The following is a 25,459-nucleotide window of genomic DNA, read 5'->3' as shown; positions in this document are numbered from 1 at the left end:
CATTCTTCTGCATGTTGCTGTCCAGTTCTCCCAGTACCACCTGCTAAAGAGGCAGTCTTTTTTCCATTGGATACTCTTTCCTGCTTTGTCAAAAATTAATTGGCCGTACATTTGTGGGCCCAGTTCCGGGTTCTCTATTCTATTCCATTGGTCTATGTGTCTGTTTTTGTGCCAGTACCACACTGTCTTGATGATGACAGCTTTGTAGTAGAGGCTAAAATCTGGGATTGTGATGCCTCCCATTTTGGTTTTCTTCTTCAATATTACTTTGGCTATTTGGGGTCTTTTGTGGGTCTATACGAATTTGAGGATAGCTTGTTCTAGCTTTGAGAAGAACGCTGGTGCAATTTTGATGGGGATTGCATTGAATGTGTAGATTGCTTTGGGTAGTAATGACATTTTCACAATGTTTATTCTTCCGATCCATGATCATGAAATATGTTTTCATTTCTTGGTGTCTTCAATCTCTTTCATGGGTTTTTCTATAGTTTTCATCATACAGGTCTTTTACATCCTTGGTTAGGTTTACTCCTAGGTATTGATGGTTTTTCATGCAATTGTGAACGGGATCAGTTTCTTGATTCTCTTTCTGCTACTTCATTATTGGTGTATAGGAATGCCACTGATTTCTGTACATTGGTTTTGTACCCTGCAACTTTACTGAATTCATTGATCAGGTCTAGAAGGCTTCTGGTGGAGTCTGCCGGGTTTTCCATGTAGAGTATCATGTCACCTGCAAAAAGTGAAAGTTTGACTTCCTCTTTGCTTATTCTGATGCATTTTATTTCCTTTTGTTGTCTAATTGCTGATGCTAGGACTTCCAGCACTCTGTTTAACAACAGTGGTGAGAGTGGACACCCTGTCGTGTTCCTGATCTCAGGGGGAAAGCTCTCAGTTTTTCCCCACTGAGGAGGATATTAGCTGTGGGCTTCTCATAAACTGCTTTTATAATGTTTAGGTAGGTTCCTTCTATTCCAACTTTCTCAGGGTTTTTACTATGAAAGGGTGCTGTATTTTGTCAAATGCTTTTTCTTCATCTATTAACAGGATCATATGGTTTTTATCTTTTCCTTTGTTAATGTGATGTATCACATTGATGGGTTTGTGAATATTGAACCAGCCTTGTAACCCAGTAATGAATCCCACTTGATCATGATAGATAATTCTTTTTATTTGCTGTTGAATTAGATTTGCCAGTATCTTGTTGAGTATTTTTGCATCTATATTCATTAAGGATATTGGTCTGTAGTTCTCTTTTTATGCTGGGTCTCAGTATCAAGGTGATGGTGGCTTCGTAGAATTGAGTTTGGAAGTTTTCCTTCTATTTCTATTTTTTGGGATGGTTTGAGAAGAATGGGATTAGCTCTGCTTTAAATGTCTGGTAGAATTCCCCTGGGAAGCCATCTGGCCCCGGGCTCTTATTCATTGGGAGATTTTTGATCACAGATTTGATTTCTTCACTGATGATCGGTCTATTCATGCTTTCTATCTCTTTCCATTTGAATTTTGGTAGTGCATGTGCATTTAGGAATTTGTCCATTTCTTTTAGGATGTCCAGTTTGTTGGCATATACATTTTCATAGTAATCTCTGGTTATTGCTTGTATTTCTAAGGGATTGGTTATAATAGATCCATTTTCATTCATGATTTTGTCTATATGGGTACTCTCCCTTTATTTCTAAGGAGCCTGGCTAGAGGTTTATCAATTTTGTTTATTTTTTTCAAAGAACCAACTCTTGGTTTCATTGATCTGCTCAACTGTTTTTTTGGATTCTATATTGTTTGTTTCTGACCTAATCTTTATTATTTCTGTTCTTCTGCTGGGTTTTGGGGTGCCCTTGTTGCTCCCCTTCTAGTTCTGGTTTGTGCTCTGTTAGATTTGTGCTTTTGTGTGAATTTGTGCTTGTTGTTGAAATATGCCTGGATTGCAATATAGTTTCCTCTTATGACTGCCTTTGCTGCGTCCCAGAGAGTTTGGATTGTTGTATTTTCGTTTTCATTTGTTTCCATATATTTTTTAATTTCTTCTCTAATTGCCTGATTAGCCCAATCATTCTTTAGTAGGGTGGTTTTCAACCTCCACATTTTTGGAGGTTTTCCAGACTTTTTCCTGTGGTTCATTTCAAGTTTTATAGCATTGTGATCTGAAAGTGTGCATGGTATGATCCCTAATCGTTTATATTTATGGTGGGCCGCTTTATGCCCCAGTATGTGATCTATCTTGGAGAATGTGCCATGTGCACTTGAGAAGAAGGCGAATTTCCTAACTTCATGGTGTAGAGTGCTAAATATATCTATCAATTCCATCTGTTCCAATGTGTCATTCAGGTCCATTGTTTCTTTAGTGATTTTCTGTCTGGTTCATCAATCCATTACTGTCAGTGGAGTATTAAAGTCCTCAGCAATTAGCACATTCTTATCAATAAGATTGTTTCTGTTGTGATTAGTTGTTTTATGTATTTAGACCCTCCCGAATTTGGTGCATAGATATTTATAATTGTTAGCTCTTCCTGATGTAGAGACCCTGTAATTATTATATAATGTCCTTCTTCATCACTTGTTACTGCCTTTCCTTTAAAGTCCAGTTTGTCTGATAGAAGTATGGCTACTCTGGTTTTCTTTTGGCTTCCAGTCACATGATAGATATTTCTCCATCCCTTTACTTTCAACCTGAAGGTATCTTCAAGTTGAAAATGAGTCTCTTGTAGACAGCAAATAATTGGATTTTGTTTTTTAATCCATTCTGATACCCTGTGTTGTTTGGTTGGAGGATTCAGTCCATTTACATTCAGTGTTATTATTGAAAAATGTGGGTTTAGAGTCATTGTATTCTCCCTAGAATTCATGTTTATAGTGGTGTGTCTGGCACCTTGTATTCTTTGCAACATTTCCCTCATAGAGTCCCTCTTAGGATTTTTGTAGGGCTGGTTTGCTGGTCATGAATTCTCTCAATTTTTGTTTATTAGGGAACACCTTTATCTCTCCTTCTATGTTGAATGTCAGGCTTGCTGGATAATGGATTCTTGGCTGCATGTTTTTTCTGTTCATCACATTGAAGATTTCCTGCCATTCCTTCCTGGCCTGCCAGGTTTCATTAGATAGGTCTGTAACCACTCTGATAGGTTTCCTTTTGTATGTGAGGGCCCTTTTCTCCCTAGCTGCTTTCAGAATTCTCTCTTTATCTTTATATTTTGCCAGTTTCACTATGATATGTCATGCAAAAGGTCGATTCAAATTACGTCTTAAGGGGGTTCTTTGTGCCTCTTGAATGTGAATGTCTATTTCTTTCCCAGATTTGGGAAATTCTTAGTTTTAATTTGGTCTAGTATCCCTCCAGGACCTTTCTCTTGTTCTTCCTCTTCAGGAATTCCTATGATATGGATGTTGTTCCGTTTCATTGTATCACTCAGGTCTCGAATTCTCCTTTCCTGCTCCTGGATCAATTTCTCTTTTTTTTATTTTTCGGCTTCCTCTTTTGCTATAACTATGTCTTCCAATTCACCTTCTCTCTGCCTCATCAATGCTTGGTGTTCCTGCCTCCATTTTATTATTCACCTCATTTATAGCGTTTTTAAACTCATCACACCTATTTTCAAATTCCCTAGTCACTGTCTCAGTTGCTTCTCTGATGCTTTTTTCAACCCCAGTGACTTTAAAAAGCTTGTTGTGCACTGTGCACTTATTAGTATTGCTCTGTTAAAGGGGACTTATTGACTGTCCAGGGCCTGTCGTATCAGGAAATATTCTTTTAATGGTGTCTCCAAGATTCTCCTGTTGTGCCTTTGATTATTTTATTTCCCTACTCAGCAATATTGGGACTCACCGTCATGTGCACTTTGGCTTGTTTCTTGGGGTAACTCTGAAAAGGAAAACAGACAGACAGATAAACACAGAGGGAACAGAAGCATGCAAACGCACAGACAAATGAAACAAACAAATTAAAAGGGGGAAAGGAATAAAGAAAAGGGAGAGGAAAGAGATGAAAAGAAGAGAAGAAAAAAAATAAAGGGGGGGCAGAGACAACAAAGGACAGCGGACAGTCTAAAAGTATGTAACCAGTCGAGGGGAGAGATAAGGTTGAGATAAGGGAGAATATATCTGGATGGCAAGAGGAAGGGGAAAAAAAGAGGGAGAAAGGAAAAAGAAATAAGGAGCAAATTTTTTTTAATTTTAAAAAGTAAAAAATGTAATAATAATACAAAATAAGTACCAAAAAAAAGGCAGCAGGTCCCACTCACAGATAGGTGTGGTTTGGTGTATGTAGGTCTCAGGGGTTGCCTTTGGAGGCCCTGCCATGGTGGCTGCAGAGGATGAATGGCGGCGCCCCAAGCTCAACTGGAACTAAGCACTGCAGGCTACTCTAATGAGTCCAATCTCGTTGTGCCGCAGCTGAGCCATGCTGTATTTTCCAGGCCCGCCTCATTTCAAAATCCTAGTCCATGCACTTTTATGCTACCACAGATGAGATGTACTTGCTTTGGTGGCTGGTTTCTTAGCCGGGAACTCGTAAGGGGAGGGAGCAGTGTCTCTAGGCGCCTGAAGGGATTTGTGCTGTCTATGCGCTGCTGGAGGTGAGGTTGCTGTAGGAGGTGAAGTGCAAGCCCTCACAGACACTTCTGCCAACTCCCAGCCCCCAGCCAGGATCATGATCGCATAGGGGGAGTGAGCTGTTTCTCTTGGTGCCTGTAGGGATTTGTGCTGATGCTGCCGGAGGTGAGGTGCACTGCAGGAGGGCATATTTGCGCCCCCATAGATGCCAATGCCAATTCCTAGCCCCCTGCCAGGATTGAGATCTCGTAGGGGGAGGGATCAGTTTCTCTGGGCGCCCGCTGGGATTCCCGCCGTTGTTGACAGAGGCGCCTGGTGCTGCTGGAAGTGAGCTGCTCTCTCCTGCTGCCAAAGCGTGCCCCCCCCGCCCCATCTGCTGCCAACTCCCTGCTGGGATCGCGTAGGGGTGGGGGCTATTTGTTCCCAGTTGGCCCCCGGGATACCCGCAGCCAATGCTGTGGACATGAGGTGTGTGCTCCCACTCCTGCAGCCTAGGCCAAAGTATGTGCCTGTAGGGCTGCCACCGCGCGGGGGTGGAGGCTCTTTTTTCCTTTGTGCCACCCAGATTCTGGATTTGGCCTGCCCAGCGGTTATATATGGAGTGAGAATTTTTCTCTCCATGCGGGGTTAAATGTTCTTTATCTCTTCTCTAGAGACAGTACTATGAGCGTGTTCAGTTTCTCTTTCTCTTCCCTTTGTTTCTCAGGGGCTTTGCGCGCTTTCCCTGTGTTGTGCTGGGGCTCCCACCTCCTCTGCCCTTCTCAGGCTGGTCCGTTTTCCATTCTCCCCAGTTCGCATTCACTCACTCAGGCATCTTTGAGATTGTCTTCTTTCTGGAGTCTGTATTTTCTCCTTCCACTCTTGCAGATGAGAGTAATGTCCTTCTCAGTTCGATAGATGGGGCAGATGAAATTTACAGAGCTCCCTTCCTCTCTGCCATCTTGGCTTCTCCAGAATTTTATGTTATTGTTAACTTTTGAGAAACTGTGCTACCACTTTTACTGGTTCACTTTGTGCTAATTTATAACCTTAAATTATCTCAGTTTAAAGGGAGAGTAAAATTGAAAGTATAATATTGGGATTCTTGTATGATAGTTTGGAGCAAATATTATTGGTTTATGATCTCACTGAGCATGTCTCATCTCTCTAGTTAGACTGATTCTTAGGATCATAGCATGTCTTACATATTAGTTTCATTTTAGTGTTAGTAAACATTTGATAAATCTAGTAATAAGTAAAAAGAAATTTTTTTTACCCTCACCATTTGGATGAGTAAAACAAGTTTATATCTGTTACCCCTTTGTAAAAGCTAGAAATCTTAACCTATCTCCTTTGGTACTTGTATTGACATAAATTTATTTATATTATACAATGTAATCTTGCTAGTCTGAAAGTGTATTGTGGTCCTTGTGGTTCTTGTGAACTTTCTGGTTAATCAAGACTTAAAGACTCCATAATAAATTTCCACATACTAATTTCATAGGACTTTTTTCCTCAGCTCATTGTCTTATTTTAATGTTTTCTAAATGACTTTCTTTTAGAGCTCACTGAGCAGCAAAAAGAGTTTCAAGCTACAGCTCGTAAATTTGCCAGGGAAGAAGTAATCCCAGTTGCTGCAGAATATGATAAAACTGGCGAGGTAGTTATATGCATTTTAAGGAGAAAAAGGTTTTACATTTTTATAACATTATATAATTGAACTATCTAGATTTTAATATAACTGTTTTTTCTTTACCTTTCTTTTTCCTTTTAGTACCCTTTGCCCCTAATTAAAAGAGCATGGGAACTTGGTTTAATGAATACACACATTCCAGAATGTTACGGTAAGCTTTGTTCACATTTTTAAAAATTTTATTTATTTAAACATTTATTATTTTTAGGAGACAGAGAGAGGGAGACACAGAATCAAGCAGCTTCAGGCTCTGAGCTGTCAGCACAGAGGCCAATGTGGGGCTCGAACGCACGAACTGCTAGATCATGACATGAGCTGAAAGTCTGACGTGTATCTGACTGAGCCACCCAGGCATGCAGTTTACATTTTTTTTAAAGTTTATTTATTTTGAGAGAGAGAGACAGAGTGCCCGAGTTAGCGGGAGAAGCGCAGTGCAAGAGAATCCCACTGTCAGCGCTGAGCCTGATGAGGGGCTTGAATTCACTAACTGTGAGATCATGATCTGAGCCAAAATCCAGAGTCAATGCTTAACTGACTGAGCCACCCATACACCCTGCTTTGTTCACATTTTAATCCTGGAATGCATATGAATAGGAAAAATTGCAAGACTCTACACAGTCTTTCAAATATTAGTTGCCATTTATGTAAGTCATTTATGATAAAGGGCTTTTTGCCTTTATCTATCTCTTTAGACTTCAGTATTTGTCTACTTTTAGAAATCTTGTACTAATACTTAGAGGTGTTTTCCTTCTTTATAACTGGTTTCAACCTTAACTTTATCCCTAGACATTGGTAATTTCTCTCTCTAGAGTTGGTCAAGTTGTTGCATTTTAATTCTACCTTTGATTTTACATTTTGTTAAGACTTTTTTCTCTGTGAGGTTGTCACTCCTTAAGGTAAAAGAGTCAAAGTTTTGGCACAGTTGAATGAGGTTTTTACAAAATCCAGTTGAAACAAGAAAACAGGTCCAGATTACAACTAGAACATTTTGCGAAAATTAAAACTTATTTTAAAGAAATATAATTTGTTACTGTGCTAACCAGAACACTTTTTTAGTTTCTTGTCAATAATGGTTCACCTTTATTTCTAATATAACACTATTATAATGAGCCTTAAAACATTTTGATACTACAGGAGGTCTTGGACTTGGAATTTTTGATACTTGTTTAATTACTGAAGAATTGGCTTATGGATGTACAGGGGTTCAGACTGCTATTGAAGCGAATTCTTTGGGGGTAAGTTTCTTAGAAAAATAATTGCATAATTCAGCTGTTAATGAGTAGTAAGTACTGCTAGGTTAGGTTAGTTGGTGCAACACAATTTTCTTTAAATTAACACGATTCTGCAGTGAAGGCTGGAGTTCTTATTCCCTGAGTTGATCATTCTGGCCCTGTTGTCTCCGTACTTGGAGTCCTCGCAGTCTTTGTGGGAAAACTACACTTTGGCTGCTGCTTCAGTGGCAGTTCTTAGGTAAGGGTGAAGCCAAAAGCCAGCATTCAGGAGAAGGATCAGGATGGGTTGCTGCCACTGCTGGCAGTGCTGAATTGAGTGAGCAGTTCTTAAGAGACATGATCATTTATACCACATCATTTATCCTAAATTTAATTCTTTGTGCATGTTACTACAGTAGATTCTTTACATACTATATTACTGACAAATCCTATATAACTTACTTTTATCAAAATACTGGATTAACAGATTTATTTCCTCATGGCTTTAGCTGTCTTAAAGGAAGAATAAAGGCCAGTTCTTTGGACTTACCCCTTGGGAAAAAGTTCTCTGGTTTTGAATTATAGTATCTCTAAATTTATAAAAATAAAGTTTTTTTTATTATATTAATAAAAATATCTTGCCTTTTTCAATGTCACTTTCCTGTGGTAGCAAATGCCTGTTATTATTGCTGGAACTGATCAACAACAAAAGAAATATTTGGGGAGGATGACTGAGGAGCCAATCGTGTGTGTGAGTATGTGCAGCTACTCCTTTATTTCACATTTAAAGAAGGGAACAAGGGTGCTATTTCTCCTTTCTAATCAATGTGTATACATTGGGCTAGAACATAGTAAGACAAAAGTTAGCAACATATTTAGATATAATGATGTTTCTGGGATGCCAAGAAAGTGTCATAATAATCCTCATGCTTATTTCCAGAAGAAAGGTGTCTACTTAGGATGTTTCTGGGGTTCCATGAGTGTCATAATGATCTCCTAGCTCATTTCCAGGAAAGAAATATCTGCTTAATGGAGCACTCTGCAGTTCAAGAACTGAGTGATGGTGTCAAGAAGTTCAGATTAAATGTATGACAATAGATGTTTGAACTAGTAGTCTTTGAACTAATAAGAAATTTATGGGACAGGAAAGTTAATCATTTTATTTCAATGATTGAATGACTTGAAAATATGTATCAGTTTTATTTAATTCCCTAGGTACTACTCAACAAATTTTTAAATTGGATCCAAAAAAAGATATTTATAGGGACTCTTGGCTGGCTGAATTGGTAGAGCATGTGACTCTTGATCTCAGGGTCAAGAGTTCAAGCCCTGCATTGGGCATGGAGTCTATTTAAAAAAAAAAAGATATACATATACACATGCACACACACACGATATATTTTGAAGCTTTTTATGTAAGGATTTTGACTTCTTTAGTTTATCACTTGAATAGATTTCAATCTATGGTGTGATTGTGATCCCAAAATAGAGTAAATTGTCATTAGTTTTGAGGTAAATGGTGAAAATTGGTCTGAAGGAGTAGAAAGTAACATTTAAAAAATCAATGTTTTTAATTTTAGGTGCTTAAATTTTAGGCAACTGCTTAATAAAAACATTTATATAGATCTCTTAGTTAAGTAGTAACTTAGTTAAGTGGAAATTTAGTAGACTAATTCTCAGTATTGTCTAAGAACTGTGTGAAACATTTAGATTGTTTCCTGTGGCATATATAATACTAGAAATAGGTTAAAAAATTATAGCATAGAGATGCCTAGCAGAACCTACCTGAATGCACTGAAAAGAATATTTATAATTATTACTTATAAATTGGGTTTCTAAGGTAAAAGTTTTTAAAAATAGTTCAAATATTTTTTTTGTTCTTTTTTTATAGTAGTTTATTGTCAAATTGGTTTCCATATAACACCCATTGCTTCTCCCCACAAGTGCCCCCTCCATTACCCACCACCTCTTTTCTCCCTCCCCCTACCCCTTCAGCCCTCAGTTTGTTTTCAGTATTCAATAGTCTCTCATGATTTGTGTCCCTCTCTCCCCCCAACTCTCTTTCCCCCTTCCCCTCCCTCTGGTCCTCTGTTAGGTTTCTCCTGTTAGACCTATGAGTGCAAACATATGCTAAGTGAAATAAGTCAGGTGGAGAAGGACAAATAAAAATAGTTCAAATATTTTAAACATTTTTGGCTATTTTGTTATGGATACCTCCAGTATATGTAAAAATAAATTTACTATAGTCCCTAAATTATTCTAATTTCTGAATTAATAAAGGTTTACTTTACATTTTCCCCTTACTAGTGATAAGAGCAGAAACTCAAAATATGAAGTCAATGGTGAAAATGAAAACAGTCAATAGATATGTTATACCTTGATTAACAGTTCATGAAGTCAGTTATTTAACTCCCAATATTTATAAAATTATACTACATATAATATGTTTCATTTAAACTTTTTTTTTAGTTTTTTTTTACATTTATTTTTACATTTATTTATTTATTTTTGAGAGACAGAGCACAAGTGGGGGAGGGGCAGAGAGAGAATGAGACATAGAATCCGAAGCAGGCTCCAGATTTGATTTCAGCTCAGGTCATAATCTCACAGTTCTTAGGTTCAAGCCCCACATCAGGCGCTGCACTTATGGAGCCTCCTTGGGATTCTCTCTGTCTCTGTCCCTTCCCCACTTGTTCTCTCTCTGTCTCTCACTCTCTCTCACAAAATAATAAATTTTAAAAAAAGTTTTTACATTTGAGCAGTTTATTTGATTCTCTAAGAACATTTTATTTTTATTTTTTATGTCTTTATTTTATTTTGAGAGAGACAGACAGAGAGTGAGCAGGGGAGGGGCAGAGAGAGAGAGAGAGAGAGAGAGAGAGACAGACAGACACACACACACAGAATCTGAAGCAGGCTCCAGGCTCTGAGTTGTCAGCACAGAGCCCGACGCAGGGCTCAAACCCACAGACTGTGAGATCATGACTTGAGCCGAAGTTGGACACTTAACCAACTGAACCACCCAGGTGCCCCTAAGAACATTTTAGTTTTAGGTATTTAAAAATATCTAACATTGTGGCTTGAAAAATAAAATATACTCCTGGTTTTAAACATTCACAATCTAATAATTAATATTTACTTTTTTTCTATTGTTTCCATATATTTAAGGCCTACTGTGTAACAGAACCTGGAGCTGGCTCTGATGTAGCTGGTATAAAGACCAAGGCAGAAAAGAAAGGAGATGAATATATTATTAACGGTCAGAAAATGTGGATAACCAATGGAGGAAAAGCTAATTGGTGTGTTGTTTAACTGTCTCTGTATATTGCTTGTTAATCACTTCATATTCAGAATCTTCCCTCCCTTCTTTCATTTATTATTAAAAATGCCACAGTTAAGGTATGTTTTATTCATGGAACTGGAATGTCCACCAAAGATCATAAATAGTTCAATATATATATATTTAATGTTTATTTTTGAGAGAGAGAGTGGGTGAGCAGGGGAGGGGCAGAGATAGGGAGACATAGAATCTGAAGCAGGCTCCAGGCTCTGAGCTATCAGCACAGAGCCTAATGTGGGGCTCAAACCCCCGAACCTTAAGATCATGACCTGAGCTAAAGTTGGACACTTAAGCAACTGAGCCACCTAGGCGCCCCTAGTTCAATATTTTTAGAAACTAATTTTAGGACCTGAATTATTTCCTCAGACTAACTCTTCAGAAGTCTAATTTGTAAAAGACAATAAAACAAAAATACCTGCTCTGGTTGAATGTGACTAGGAAAGCCAGATCTCTGTCTACTTGGCTCTGTCCATCTCTACATCTGTACCCTATACCAGTACCTCCTTGAAAATGTTCCCCAAAGACTGAAGGAAAAGGAAATCCATTAATATAGTACATTTCCCTGATTTTGAACAATAAGCAAAGACAATCTTAAAACTCAAATTATCTTTTAGGGAAGACAAAGTATTACTTTAGTGAAATATAAAGGTCTAAATGTATAGGTCCAAAAATAATGAAGTTCAACAAAGGATCATAAAATCACTTGTGTAAATATAAAATGTTGAAGAACGTATTTATAGCATTACTTGTGGAAAAAAGATGAAGAAAATAAAGTGGGTAAGTAGGAATCAACAGTGTGATGTATCTGCCTTTAAGAAGCTAATGTAGGGGTGCCTGGGTGGCTCAGTCAGTTAAGCCTCCAACTTCGGCTCTGGTCATGATCTTATGGTTTGTGAATTTGAGCCCCACATTGGGCTCTCTGTAGTTAGTGCAGAGCCCACTTTGGGTCCTTGGTCTCCCTCTCTCTCAAAAGCAAGTAAATGATTAAAAAAAAATTTTTTTTTACATTTATTTTTGAGAGACCGAGAGAGCATGAACAGGGGAGGGTCAGAGAGAGAAAGAGACACAGAATCTGAACAGGCTCCAGACATGGGACTCGAACCCATGAACTGTGAGATCATGACCTGAGCTGGAGTCGGACAGTCAACCAACTGAACCACCAGGCACCTCAGTAAACGATTTTTTAAAAAAAAGAAGCTAATGTAAATTCTTGCTTAAATGATAGAAGTATAGTACAAATGAGGAGAAACATGGTTAACAATTCTGTATGATACATTTTAGGACCTATATTGAGAAAAATGAAATAAATTCAGAAGCAAATAAGTATCCTCCATTAGGAAGCATCTAGAAAATATATGCTGTGAAGAGTAAAGGAATTAAGTTTGGTTATTTGGGAAAATTTTGAAAGTTTTCAGATAATGTCACACAGAAAGGAGAGCAGGCTTGTGCATTTGTTTTAGGAAGCCAGTTTAGAATTAGTGGGTAAAGGAAAAATGTAGACTATAGCTCAACATAAGGACAAGCTTTCCAACAACAGTGCCATCCAATGTGTGTTAGGTTGTCATGGAAAATAATATATTTACCCATCACTACAAATATGCAAGAATGAAGATAGAGACTTCCCTAGAACAAGGACTCTGTGGTGATTAGAAAATTGAGCCAATAGGGCTATCTTTCTGTGCCTGCAAAAATTCTGATTCCATATATATGCATGCTGGGGGCTTCTGGGGGGCTCAGTTGGTTAAGTGTCTGACTCTCGATTTTGGCTCAGGTCATGATCTCATGGTTCATGGGATCAAGCCCCACATTGGGCTCTGGGCTGACAGCACTGAGCCTGCTTGGGATTCTCTGTCCGCCTCTCTCTCTGCCCCTCCCCCACTCATTTGTACATTCTCGTGCTCTCTCTCAAAGTAAATACATAAACATTAAGAATATATGTGTGCGTGTGTATGTGTGTATGCACGTGAGTGTGTGCTCTGCAGTGCAGTTTTCTGGTAAGTAAAGCATTTTTCCTAGAAATGAACCTACCAGGAAGTTGTTTAATTTAAACATATCCATTAACTCCTCTATGATTGTCCAGTATTAAGGAATGCCAGATCATTTTCTTAAAGTCCTTATAATATCCAAAATTAAAATAAAAGTGAAGAAACTATTCAAATTTAACAAGTTGAGAGAAATCTAATAGTGCAATTAGAAGTTTTCATAATTCTGGGGCACCTGAGTGGCTCAGTTGGTTAAGCATCTGACTTCAGCTCAGGTCATGGCCTCGCAGTTTGTGAGTTCTAGCTCAGGGTCAGGCTCTGCGCTGACTGCTTAGAGCCTGCTTCAGATCTGTATCTCCCTCTCACTCGGCCCCTCCCTGTCTTGTGCCCTATCTCTCTGTCTCTCAAAAATAAATATTAAAAAAAAAGTAGACCTGGGTTAAAGTACTAGCTCTGTCACATCATATGTGACTTGAGCAAGCTTCTAAACCTCTTTTGTGAATGTTTTTACTTTTGAGAGAGCATGTGCACGTGAGAGCTCTCAAGAGTGGGAAGGGGCAGGGAGAGACAGGGACAGAGATTGAAATGGGCTCTATGCTGACTGCAGTGAGTCTGATGTGGGGCTCCACTCCACAAACTGAGATCATGATGGGAGTCCAAGTCAGACACTCAACTGACTGAGCCACCCAGGTTCCTCTAAACCTCTCTGATTCTTTATTTCCTCATCTGTAAAATGGGGGAATAATAAATGAGGTTTTTGGGAGAATTAAATGAGACAGCCATTAGTGTGTGTTATCTTTTGGTGTCCTTATCACTGTATTTATATCATGTATATATATTAGGTATTTCTTATTGGCTCGTTCTGATCCGGATCCTAAGGCTCCTGCTAGTAAAGCCTTTACTGGATTTATTGTGGAAGCAGATACCCCAGGAATACAGATTGGAAGAAAGGTAAAGTGTGTATTTATCAGTGATAAAGTTTCAAATGCTATTTTAAGTATAAATTTCAAAATTACTATTTCAGTTTCCTTTATTGAAACCATTTTTATATAGTAAATTGCAATAAAAATAAAGCTTTTTTTAAAGTTTTTATTTTAATTTCAGTTAACATACAGTGTTATGTTAGTTTCAGGTATACAATCTAGTGATTCAGCACTTCCACACATAACCATGTGTTCATCACCAGTGCACTCCTTAATCCCCATCACCTATTAGACCTATCCCTAAAAATAAAACTTTTTTCATGTTATCAGGTGAAATGGTCTGTATATTGCTGAAGCTTTTGAGTTGAGGATAATCATTTTGATTCATTATTTGAAAAAGTGGCCATTCATGGTGCCAGTCTATACAGAAAGCTAATAACAACAGTGAGGGTTAATGAAGCAGAAATCAAACTGTCATTTATAGGGCCTGCCCAATAATAGAGTTTTAGACATTTTCAAAGACTTTCCTACTCTTTTTCCTTCCTCACAGCAGCCTTTAAGGTTAGGATAACTGGTATTATGCCCCTCGTACTGATTAAAACAATACCCAAGGTCATATAACACTAAGAAAAATCTGTGCCTTGAGAAAAGTGTGGAAATGGTAAAGAGCTTTGAATGTGGGAAGGCAAGAAAATTTTTATTTCAAATAAGAAAGGAATTTAATGTATTTGAGAATGGTTGTAATTTGAGAGTTTGGAGATAATTTAACAGTAGCATTTAAAGTAGACTAAAGAGAAGAGTTTAAGATTGAACAAATCAAAGTAGGAAAGAAGTGAAGTTATTAAAATAGTGAGAGCTAAGAAAATATGATTAAGATTTAACTCTGAGAATAGGAAGAGGAGACTCAGTTTTACAACCGTAGAACTCTTTTTTGCAAAATGATTTTGTAAAAAAAGAAAATATTGAAAGCAAAGGAGAAATTATGGAAGTTTATTTAGAGTTCTTAAAGGTTACATGACTATATATTCTTCATGGGGAATGGTACATATTATCCAGTGGTTAGATAGTAGACTAAAGGTGGCATAACCTGAACTGGAAAGGCTAATTTGAACTGACCAACTTACGCAGACTTCTGTACCAGTCATGTGTATTAATATAATTCTGTTTTATTAAAATCCATCAGAATCTCTCTGTTGTACCCAAACCTCTTGAAAATGGAAACTTTGGGGGGGGGGGGAAAGAAAATGGGAACATGGTAGAATATATAAGAGGGGTCACAGAATATTAAAGGTAGAAGATATACATGTTATTTCAGACTGTTTACTGAATATTGAAACTGAGATCTAACTAAATGATTTACTCAATTTAACATACTTAGACGTGGTATTGAAATCACTACTAAAGTGTCTAGGAACTTGTCCAGTGTGGTTTCTGACACCATTATTCTCTATTTTCTTTTAAGAGTAGATATTATGGACTGTATTTTACAAATAAAACTATGAGGTTGTTGTATATAATAGAGTATAAGAATGGATGTACGTCTTCCAAGCACATGTGGTTTTTTTTTTTTAATGTTTATTTTTGAGAGACAGAGAGAGAGAGAGAGAGAGAGAGAGAGAGAGAGAGAAAACACGAGAACATGAGCGGGGGAGGGGCAGAGAGAGAGGGAGACCAGGAATCCAAAGCAGACTCCAGGCTCTGAGCTGTCAGCACAGAACAAACGGCGAGATCATGACCTGAGCCAAAGTCAGACACTTAACTGCTTAACCAACTGAACCACTCAGGTGCTATTTTTGTTTTATTCATGTTTTCTTTTTAGGGACAGTTGCTAGAAAACTTAGGGCTAAGTTTTTGGCCATCTCTAGAAAGTGTAAAAGACCATACTTTTTTCAGTAGTAAACTCACTTCCTGTTTATTATGCGGTGTCTAGTCTCATTTATTTTTTCCCAATTTTCTCATTTAAAAAAATCTGTAATTCAATAAATACTAATTATTGAGTTCATCTTGTATACTTGGCACTATTCTGGTATTGGGGACATTGTATGGATCAGAACAGAAAAAATCCCTGCCCTTGGGGAGCTTACTTTCTCGTGAGAGAGACAGATAATTATATTGTATATACTTAAACCTCAGTAAATCTTTTTTTGAAATATATGGGCAGTTTACAAATTTATGAAATGTGATATTTTAAAAAATGTTTTCTGTTTTAGAAATTATCTGGCTTGAGATGAGTCCAGCAAGCATTTTGGTTTTAAATATTCTAGTGTTTGGAGTGAGTGTGAGAAACAGAATAGAGTAAACTGTTTTCATAAACAGTGTTTTCTCATTATATTAAGTAAGGGATCTAAGGCACTAGAGTTTGTTGGCTCATAAAGATAAAAAAAAGATGTTTTTTTTTCTTGGTAGAACTGTAAATTATTGTTACTGTTTCTTCAAGCCCAAAAGCAGACTATTAATATTAAAACACGCAAGCCAAAGAGTTTGTTTACAGCTTTATATTCCTATTTTCCCTGCTTCTATTACTATTAAAAATTAGATTAAAATGTTTTTCCTTGAGAAGAGTCACAATATCTGCAGCTTCCTCTCAACTAATTCAGCAAATAATGCTAATAGTTATGCACACAAAACACAGAAACAAAGCAAATGTGACAAAATGTTAATAATGGGTGAATAGAGGTAAAGGGTACATAGCTATTTGTTACACTACTCTTACAACTCTTCTGTTGGTTTGAAATTTTTCAAAGTGAAAAATTGAGGGAATATAGCTACTTTGGTAGTTTCTTATAAAGTTAAATATTCACTTACCACACATCCAGCACTCCTACTATTTATCTAAGAAAAATGAAAAAAAAATACACAAATGTTTGTAGCAACTTTATATAAATGCTAAAAACTGGAGTGGGAGGGAAATGTCCATCAATTGGTGAATAGATAATGGATATATGATCTATCCATATAGTGGAATACTACTCAGCTTAAAAGAAATAAATTACTGAGCAGCAGCAGTATGGATGGATCTCAAAAGCACTCTGCCAAATGAAAAGTCAGGCCTAGAAAGAAGGCACTATTACTCATTACTATTCTACTTATATGACATTCTAGAAAAGGAAAAATTATATGGACAGAAATCAGATCAGTGATTGTTTCAGATTGGGAGTAAAGTAAGGGTATTGACTAAAAAGAGGCACTAGGAGATTTTTTGGGGTGCTGAAATAGTCTGTATCTTGACTGTGGTGTTGGTTCCACATAACGCATTTGGAAAAACTGTTAGAAATTTTAAAGAGGGTGAATTTTCTGGTATGTAAATTCTACTTCAGTGAACCTAATTTTAAGAATGAGTTGGTACATTACTTTGCTAGCTCTATTAAGTTGAAGTTAAACATTCCAAATCAGATTATGTTTGCTAAATGATTTTCCTGACTTTCGTGGCAAAAGAAAACATAGCCTTCAAACATATGATGATATTTGTCTTTGTTGGTAATACTTACATGTAGACCTTTAGAGTATTGTTGGTTTCAAAGTTTGGGAAACAACTGTTTTAGACCAGGGGTTGAAAAACTGTTTTTGTAAAGATCCAGATTATAGGGGTGCTTGCATGGCTCAGTTGGTTAATCGTGGCTTCAGTTGGTTAATCATGGCTTCAGTTGAGGTCATAATCTCACAGTTCATGAGTTTGAACCCCTTATTGGGTTCTGTACTGACAGCTCAGAGCCTGGAGCCTCCTTGCTCTCTCTGCCTCTCCCCACTCGTGCTCTGTCTCTCTCTCTATCAAAAATAAATAAAACATTTAAAAAAATAAATTAATTAAAATTATTAGCTTAAAAGAAATAAATTACTGAGCAGCAGCAGTATGGATGGACTGAGCCACCCAGACGCCCCCAAAAATAAACATTTAAAAAAAGTTAAAAAAAAAAAAAGAGCCAGATTATAAATATTTTAAGACTTTGAGAGCCACAAGGTCTCTGTCCTACCTAACTCAATTCTGCTACATCAAGAAAGTGGTCATAGATTATATATAAGCAAATAGGTATTGACTCTTCCAGTAAAGCTTTCTTTATAAAACAGACATAAGCCATGGTTTGTCAACCCGTTTTTTTGTTTTTTAACATTTAGAGAGAGAGTGAGACAGCATGAGCAGGGAGGGTCAGAGATAGAAAAAGACACAGAATCTGAAGCAGGTCCAGGCTCTGAGCAAGCATTCAGCACAGAGCCCAACACAGGGCTCCAACCCACCAACCATGAGATCATGACCTGAGCGGAAATCGAATGCTTAACCGACTGAGCCACTCAGGTTCCCCTGTCAACCCGTTTTAGATAGTTGCAGAAAATCCTAAAACAGATTAAAGCAAAAATTCATGCTAGCTCAAAAAGTATTCCTTAACATATATTGTTTTCCTCATTAGGAAATAAATATGGGTCAGCGATGTTCAGATACAAGAGGAATTACCTTTGAAGATGTGAAAGTGCCTAAAGAAAATGTTTTAATTGGTGAGGGAGCTGGTTTCAAAATTGCAATGGGAGCTTTTGATAAAACCAGACCACCAGTAAGTATTATCAATGACCTGATAATCTTTATAGGATCTTTTTTTTTTTTTTTTAGTATCTTCTTCTACTCATTTCATTGAGTAGTTTCATTTATACAATGGTATATTTGGTGTGTATTTCTTTTACATATCTACTTCTTTTATTATGGATGGAAAGATACTGTCATTTTAATTTATTTTTTTAGAATTATTCAACTGTCTTGCCACCTGTTAAAAAATTATTTTAGCAAACACAAAATTACTGTAGTCACTGTTGATTTACAGACAGGTAGTCCATACTTAATCATTCCTGCTAATATGTGCTCATTTCCTTTTCCCTTACTCTGTAGGAATATTCCCCCTAACAAGCTTTCCCTTGTTAAACAGAAGAAATGACTTGTCTCTGGCTATGATCTTGTGCCTCACTAATGCCTTTAATTTATAAAATATAAGTTTAAATGCTTGTTCTCCCCCATCCCCTCTCTTGTGGCCTGAAGGTATAGGTCATCTTCCCTTTATATAATCCTTAAGCTAGAATTTAAGCAAATAGCCACTGTACTATGTTTTAAAGACAACATAAACTTTTGCTTTGTAAAATATTAAACTACTAGGTAGCAGCTGGTGCTGTGGGACTAGCACAGAGAGCTTTGGATGAAGCTACCAAGTATGCCCTGGAGAGGAAAACTTTTGGAAAGCTGCTTATAGAGGTAATTTTAATTTTTTAAATTAATTTTATTTTAATGTTTATTTATTTTGGAGAGAGACAGTGTGAGTGGGGGAGGGACAGAGAGAGAGGGAGACATAGAATCTGAAACAAGCTCCAGGCTCCCAGCTGTCAGCCCAGAGCCCAACACGGGGTTTGAACCCATGAACCGTAAGATCATGACCTGAGCAGAAGTGGGACTCTTAACCCACTGAGCCATCCTGGTGCCCCTAGAGGTAATTTTAATATTATTCTTGCTGTACTCAAATCACCCTCAGATTAAAATACTGAGTCCTTACAGTGGGCTTCTATCAGCCACACTGGACTTTTGCTCGTCTTTCCTTTTACTCTTCCCCCCAAAAATCCACTTCCTCATTCATTTCACTAGAGAATCTGCCCTAGTCACCCAATGAAAAATAATATCGCCAACATTCTATATACTAATCCCACTTGGGCTTTTTTTCATAGCTCTTAACACCACTCAACATTATATCATGTATGTGTTTGTTTATTATTTCTCCTAACTCTCTCACTTGAATGTGAGCTCCACACAGGCTATGGATTTGTTTTGGTAACCCATATACTGCTAGTACTTAGGATACATTTCCACTATGAACTTCTATTTCATTCATTCAACAAATAGTAACTGAACACCTGCTATATTAAAATACTAATAACTGAATGCTTTCTCTGTTCCAGGCACTATTCTAAGGGTTTTACATGTATTAACTCATTTAATCTTCACAATACTGTGGAATGGGGACTTTTGGTCCCATTTACTGCATGTATAATAATTACATATTAGATATGTCCAACCTCATATATAATGGAACCAAGACTTGAACTACAAAGTAGTCACTTAAAGAGTGTGTTCTTTTGCACACTACATGTGCTATGTCCAGGAAAAGAAAAGAAATTTGATATAGTCTCTGCATTCAGAGACTTTGGAGATACGATACATATCTTAAAACAAGTATTAAGAAATAATATAGAATGACATAAGATCAAGTCTCTAAATGAGAGCTATCGACAGGGTTAGAGAAACCAGAGTAAAAACTGTTGTGGGTGGGCCTGACACATTATAGGGATTCTGAGTGGTATTTAGAACAGGGTTTCTCAAAGCATGGACTGAAAAGAAAATGAATGAGACACATTAGGATTTTTTCATCAGAATCACAGAAGAATGTGCCTCTTATACCAGGTTGCTAAAGCTGTGGTGAAATAAGGGTTTCTATATATGCCCAGTGGGAATATAATTTGGTATAACTTTTATGAACCATATTTTTGCAATATATATCAAAGTACCTAAATTTGGGCCTACAGTACAGTGGTTATCCTATAGTTGTATTTCATAAGATAGGTATCTTTCAGATATACTCCATACGGACAGTATGAAATAGCTATAGCTTATTCATTTCAGCATTGTGTAGAAACAGCAAAATACAGAAACAACCAAAATGTTGATCATCCATACAATGGAATACTTTCCAGTATAAAGAAGTTCTTTATTAATATAGAAAGCACTCAGATTTATTGATAAGAAAAGCAAGGGACACCTGGGTGGCTCAGTCAAGTGTCTGACTTTAGCTCAGGTCATAATCTCACAGTTAGTGAGTTCGAGTTCTGAGTTGGACTCTGTGCTGACAGCCCAGAGCCTGGACTTTGCTTCAGATCCTGAGGGTCCTTCTCCTGCTCACACTGTCTCTGTCTCTGTCTCAAAAATAAACATTAAAAACATTTTTAATAAAAAATACATTTAACAAAAGCAAAATTAAGAACCATCAACATTGCAGGCAAGCATATGTGTAAAAAAGGGAGAGACTATGGATGTGTTTGCTTTTTATGTGTGTATAATATCTCTGAGAAGATGAAAACAGTTAACCTGCTTACCTCTGGGAAGGGGAAGGCTGGGGTTGGGGAAGGCAGGATGATTTGAGGAGGAGGAAAGTTTAAAATTCAAATTGGTGGATGGATTACCTATTCAAAAAACAGAGTAAAAACTAAGAACAAAACAAAACAACTTGAGCGAATCACTGACTTAGAAGAATGAGCACAACTAGGCAGGTAGGGAGGATATTTCTCTCCTTGTTCCACATAGGAATTATTGACATTAATAATTGCCTCCTCTTAAGACTCAATTACCATGCTAATCTCAAGCAACTTGTCACATTCTAAAATAGTGTGTGTGTTTAAAATTCAGTAAATACAGCTTAATTTTTTGTATTTTGTGACCTTTGGTTCATATTAGTCTGTATACAGTCATAAGTTGTATGTTTTTTATTACCTCTTAGTCTTCAGAACCTATTTTGATGTTGCCTACTACAGAAAGTATCTTTTTAATCATTTTGGTATTTTTGTTTCTGCGTGCCTACAGGCCTTCTTTTAATATGTATTATTTTAAAGCATATTTTCCATTCCATGTTCATTGTAGAATTATTTATGTTATACAGTGTAAGTAAAATTGAGTAATAAAACTGCTTCATGATCCCGTTGTCCAGAGATAATTAATTACAGTGACCATCTTGTTATATATTCTTTTTTTCTATGAATATCTTTTTCAAAAGCTGTAACCATACAGTATTTGAAATTTTTACTGATCAGTACACAGTGACATATTTCTATCCTATACCATTTTGGCTACACAACTCATAGAACACTTTCTCTTTTATTAAAGGTACATGTCTTAGGTCTCCTCTTTGATTGTGAACATCTTTTAGAGGGAGGATAAGAAGCATCTTTTGTTGGTCTTTGTCATGGCACTTACTTTCCTCTGTCAGAATCGGATACACTGCCACATTATTTTTCACTGAATCTATAATAATTTTCTTTAAAAAGTCTCAGTAGGGGCACCTGACTGGCTCAGTCATTAGAGCATTTGACTCTTGATCTCCGGGTTCTGAATTCAAGCCCCATGTCAGGAATAAGAGTTATCTTAAAAATTCATACATAGATACATTTAAAAAAAAAAAAAAAGGTTCCAGCAGACACCCAGGAGGATACATAAAATTTTCATGGTATTTTACCATAAATGCATAACTTCATTCCAGCTTTGAGAAAACATCAAACAAACCCAATTGAGGGGCATTGTACAAAAAAAAAAACACAACCACTCAGTGTTCTTCAACAGTGCCAAGGTCATGAAAGACAAGGAAAAACTAAAGAATCCTAACAGCCTGGGGAAGACTAAGAAGAAATAATAGCTGAAATCTCGGATGGGACCCTTAAACAGCAAAAAAAAAAAAAAAACCCAAACCCAAAAAAGGACATTAGTGGAAAACTTGGCCAAATTTGAATAACACGTATATTTTAGTTGATAATACTCTAGTAACATCAATAGTTAATATCCTGTTTTTGGTCATTATAGTATGGTTATGTAATATTTTAACATTAGAGGAAGCAGAATGTAACTTAATTTTAAGTCCAAAATTAATTTTAAAGTAAAAAAGTTCTAGGAGAAAAACTTTTTAAAAAGTTTTTTTTAGTGGGGCGCCTGGGTGGCTCAGTAGGTTGAGCATCCAGCTTCTGCTCAGGTCATGATCTCACTGTTGAGGAGTTTAAGCCCCTGATGAGGCTTGCTCCTCTCCTTGAGGAGCCTGCTTTGGATCCTCTCTCCCCTCTCTGGGCCTCGCACTCTCATGCCTTCGTGCTTTTTCTCTCTCAAAAATAACCATTAAAAAAAGTTTGTTTAGTTAACAGGTATCTTTAAACTTTTTTCTTTTTAATTCTAGCACCAAGGAGTATCATTTTTGCTGGCTGAAATGGCAATGAAAGTTGAACTAGCTAGACTGAGTTACCAGAGAGCAGCCTGGGAGGTTGATGCTGGTCGCCGAAATACCTACTATGCCTCTATAGCAAAGGCGTTTGCTGCAGATATTGCAAATCAGTGCGCTACTGATGCTGTGCAGATTTTTGGAGGCAATGGATTTAATACCGAATATCCTGTAGAAAAACTAATGAGGGATGCCAAGATCTTTCAGGTAAGATTAAAAATTATTTGTGTAGTTTTTTAAGTAAAAGAATATTCATAGATGACACAGCAGATTTCTGTTTAGGGAATTTGTGCTGTTAGTAATAATAAACTATCAATAGATGGCTATAAGCTAAAGTTTTTAAAACTAAACACAGAAGAATGTTACCTTTAGGTATATGCCTTAAGAGAGAGAATAGGCTAACAAAGTGAGTGGTACAGACATGTACATTTATGTCTGGATCAGGCATCTTTGATTCCTAACATCCTAGTTAATTAATCATAATATAGTCTTTGCTCTCCCAGAAGTATGCATATCATTAAAAAATTATTTTAGAGGCATCTGGGTGGCTCAGTTGGTTGAGTGTTCAACTCTTGATTTCAGCTCACTGAGCATGGAGCCTGCTTGAGATGCTTTCTCTCTCTCTCTGCCCCTCTCCCCCACTCACACGCTCTCTCAAATAAAAAATAAGTCATTTTATTTTGAATCTTGCTTAACAACTCTTGAATTTATTAAAACCATATTTGGGAGTAAAACAACATGAAGAGACAGTGATGTAGTGGTTAGAAAAACTTAGAGGGATAATTTGGTAAGTAAGATATAAATGCACATGTTCTCCACATGTCACTTAAGTAATTTTAACCCATGATCCTCCGTATCTCTTCCCTTGATTCCCTCTATCCCCAACCAATTATTTGGCAAATCCAGTCATTTGAAATCTGGAGGTAGAATCCTAGAATGCTAGAGTAAGAAAGAAATTTAGACATTGCAGCCTCTGAATTTAGACATGAAAAACTGAGGACCAGAATTTGTGCCTTATCCAAAGTTACAGGTTTATCTGGTGAAACTGTCCCTCTCCTGAGGCCTATAATGATTACTGTTCTCAGTCATTTTCTAGAAGTTCATCTGAGAAGATGAACTGTAACAAATTTGCTAGAGTTTAAACTGGAAGTAAGGGCTGGCTACTCTGATTGTCTCAGTTAAAGCCAAATCATTCCAGCATCTTTTTCTTCAGCAGCTCTGTTCCTTAGGCAGCAAGAGAAAAATCAGATGTAAGAATAAAAATGGAAAGTGACTGAAGGTGACAACTGGCTAAAAAACAATGCAGAAAAGTTGAATAAATATTTTTGCAATGTTTAACTTTTAGTTTCCCAAACTTTTTGAAATGTTGTTATTCTTTAATTTTTTGAGTCCCAAAGTTTTGGTAAATGCCTGTTTATAATTTAATCTTTATTTTAGAGAATTATATATTTTCATGGGTTTCACAGAATCACTATAGACTACTGACCCTGTATATGGTTTGATTCAATTTGGTATTACAATGGAGCTTATATTACTGTCCAGAATATTAAGTAAATTGAAGTGTTTATGTACTGAAGATATTTCACATACATCTATTTTTTTCTTACAGATTTATGAAGGTACAGCACAGATTCAAAGACTTATTATAGCCCGTGAACACATTGACAGGTATAAAAAATAAAGAGATTGCTATAAAACATGATTGTTGAGTAATTAGAACATAATCTACCATTTAAGAGAAAGGCCTTTAAGATATTTTCTGGTAAAGTTTTAAAATAGTTGCTCTTACACTGAACCTATGCTACTGATACTAATACTAGCTTTCTACTTATGTTTAAATGACTTGATTTTTCTCAAACAGGTTTGGTTTCACTAAAATTATGTTATCCTTATACCACTGTACTTGAATCACATTAACCTAGAAAAGTACATTTATTTTGTTATTCTAATTAAAGAAACAAATATTTTGGATTTCAGTATTTTTCCAATGACATTTTTGAAAAGTGGGCTTATAAAATGTTTCAAAATTTACATTGAGAAAGCATTGTAGAATTTGGATGCCATCAAATAACTTGCTGGTGACTTTGTAGACTTTATGTTATTCTGTTGAAGGAGTTTATTTTGCTACAATTTGGAAAGTATTTGTTTTCAGTTTTGTATAGTAATAGTAAAAAATTTGATGTTCATAGTCTCTCATCATACAATGACCAGAAGTTATTGAAAATCTTGTTTAATTCTGAGCTTGCATGTCACTTGCCTTATTTAAAAATAAATCAATAAAATTTGCCTTAAAATATTTTTATATGATTCTTAATATCTGAGTAGCCTTTGGTCTATTGTATACAATCTCATTTCATGTGCATGCATTATGAAGAGAAATAAAATTGTTCAGTGCTTATTAGTGTCTCTGTGTTCTTTACAGGAAGTTTTATTACTTCATATAATAGTGAATTTGTGATTTATTTACTGTGATGAAAAAATGTCATGTTTTGATTTTGAACTGCATGAAATTACTGCCCATTCTTCACTAGATTATATTATTAGATATTTCAAAAATATAAATATAATGTAAGAACCAAAGTTTGTGAATTTAATATTTCTTTATAATACTAAACATCAAGTGCTGCTAAAATGTTATACTAATTGGTCTTTCTGACATCATTTCTGATTTTCTGATTCTGCACCAACTGGGCATCCTATAGTTCAATCCTATTCTTAGTATCAAGATTCCACAGGTTTAAGGGCTCAGTCCCACAAGCCAACACTCACTTCACACACCAGTCACAA

General features: G+C 36.5%; 1 protein-coding gene across 1 annotated transcript in view; it reads left to right on the top strand.

Annotated features, from left to right (window-relative positions):
* The window catches only part of ACADM (acyl-CoA dehydrogenase medium chain), a 30,901-nt gene extending 5,831 nt beyond the window's left edge, over positions 1-25,070 (top strand). Inside the window, exons 3-12 of the mRNA XM_029947656.1 lie at positions 6,090-6,187; positions 6,302-6,371; positions 7,355-7,455; positions 8,102-8,182; positions 10,600-10,730; positions 13,596-13,704; positions 18,080-18,220; positions 18,811-18,906; positions 22,631-22,879; positions 24,282-25,070. Of these exons, the coding sequence (XP_029803516.1) occupies positions 6,090-6,187; positions 6,302-6,371; positions 7,355-7,455; positions 8,102-8,182; positions 10,600-10,730; positions 13,596-13,704; positions 18,080-18,220; positions 18,811-18,906; positions 22,631-22,879; positions 24,282-24,353 (1,148 nt within the window). The 3' untranslated portion in view covers positions 24,354-25,070. The remainder of the gene's footprint in view (positions 1-6,089; positions 6,188-6,301; positions 6,372-7,354; positions 7,456-8,101; positions 8,183-10,599; positions 10,731-13,595; positions 13,705-18,079; positions 18,221-18,810; positions 18,907-22,630; positions 22,880-24,281) is intronic.
* Positions 25,071-25,459: the final 389 nt, after the last annotated feature.

Source organism: Suricata suricatta, chromosome 8, assembly GCF_006229205.1.
Source record: "Suricata suricatta isolate VVHF042 chromosome 8, meerkat_22Aug2017_6uvM2_HiC, whole genome shotgun sequence".
In the NCBI taxonomy this organism is placed as follows: Eukaryota; Metazoa; Chordata; class Mammalia; order Carnivora; family Herpestidae; genus Suricata; species Suricata suricatta.
The sequence above is the reverse complement of the archived record's forward strand: the minus strand, read 5'-3'. Positions and strand labels throughout refer to the sequence as shown.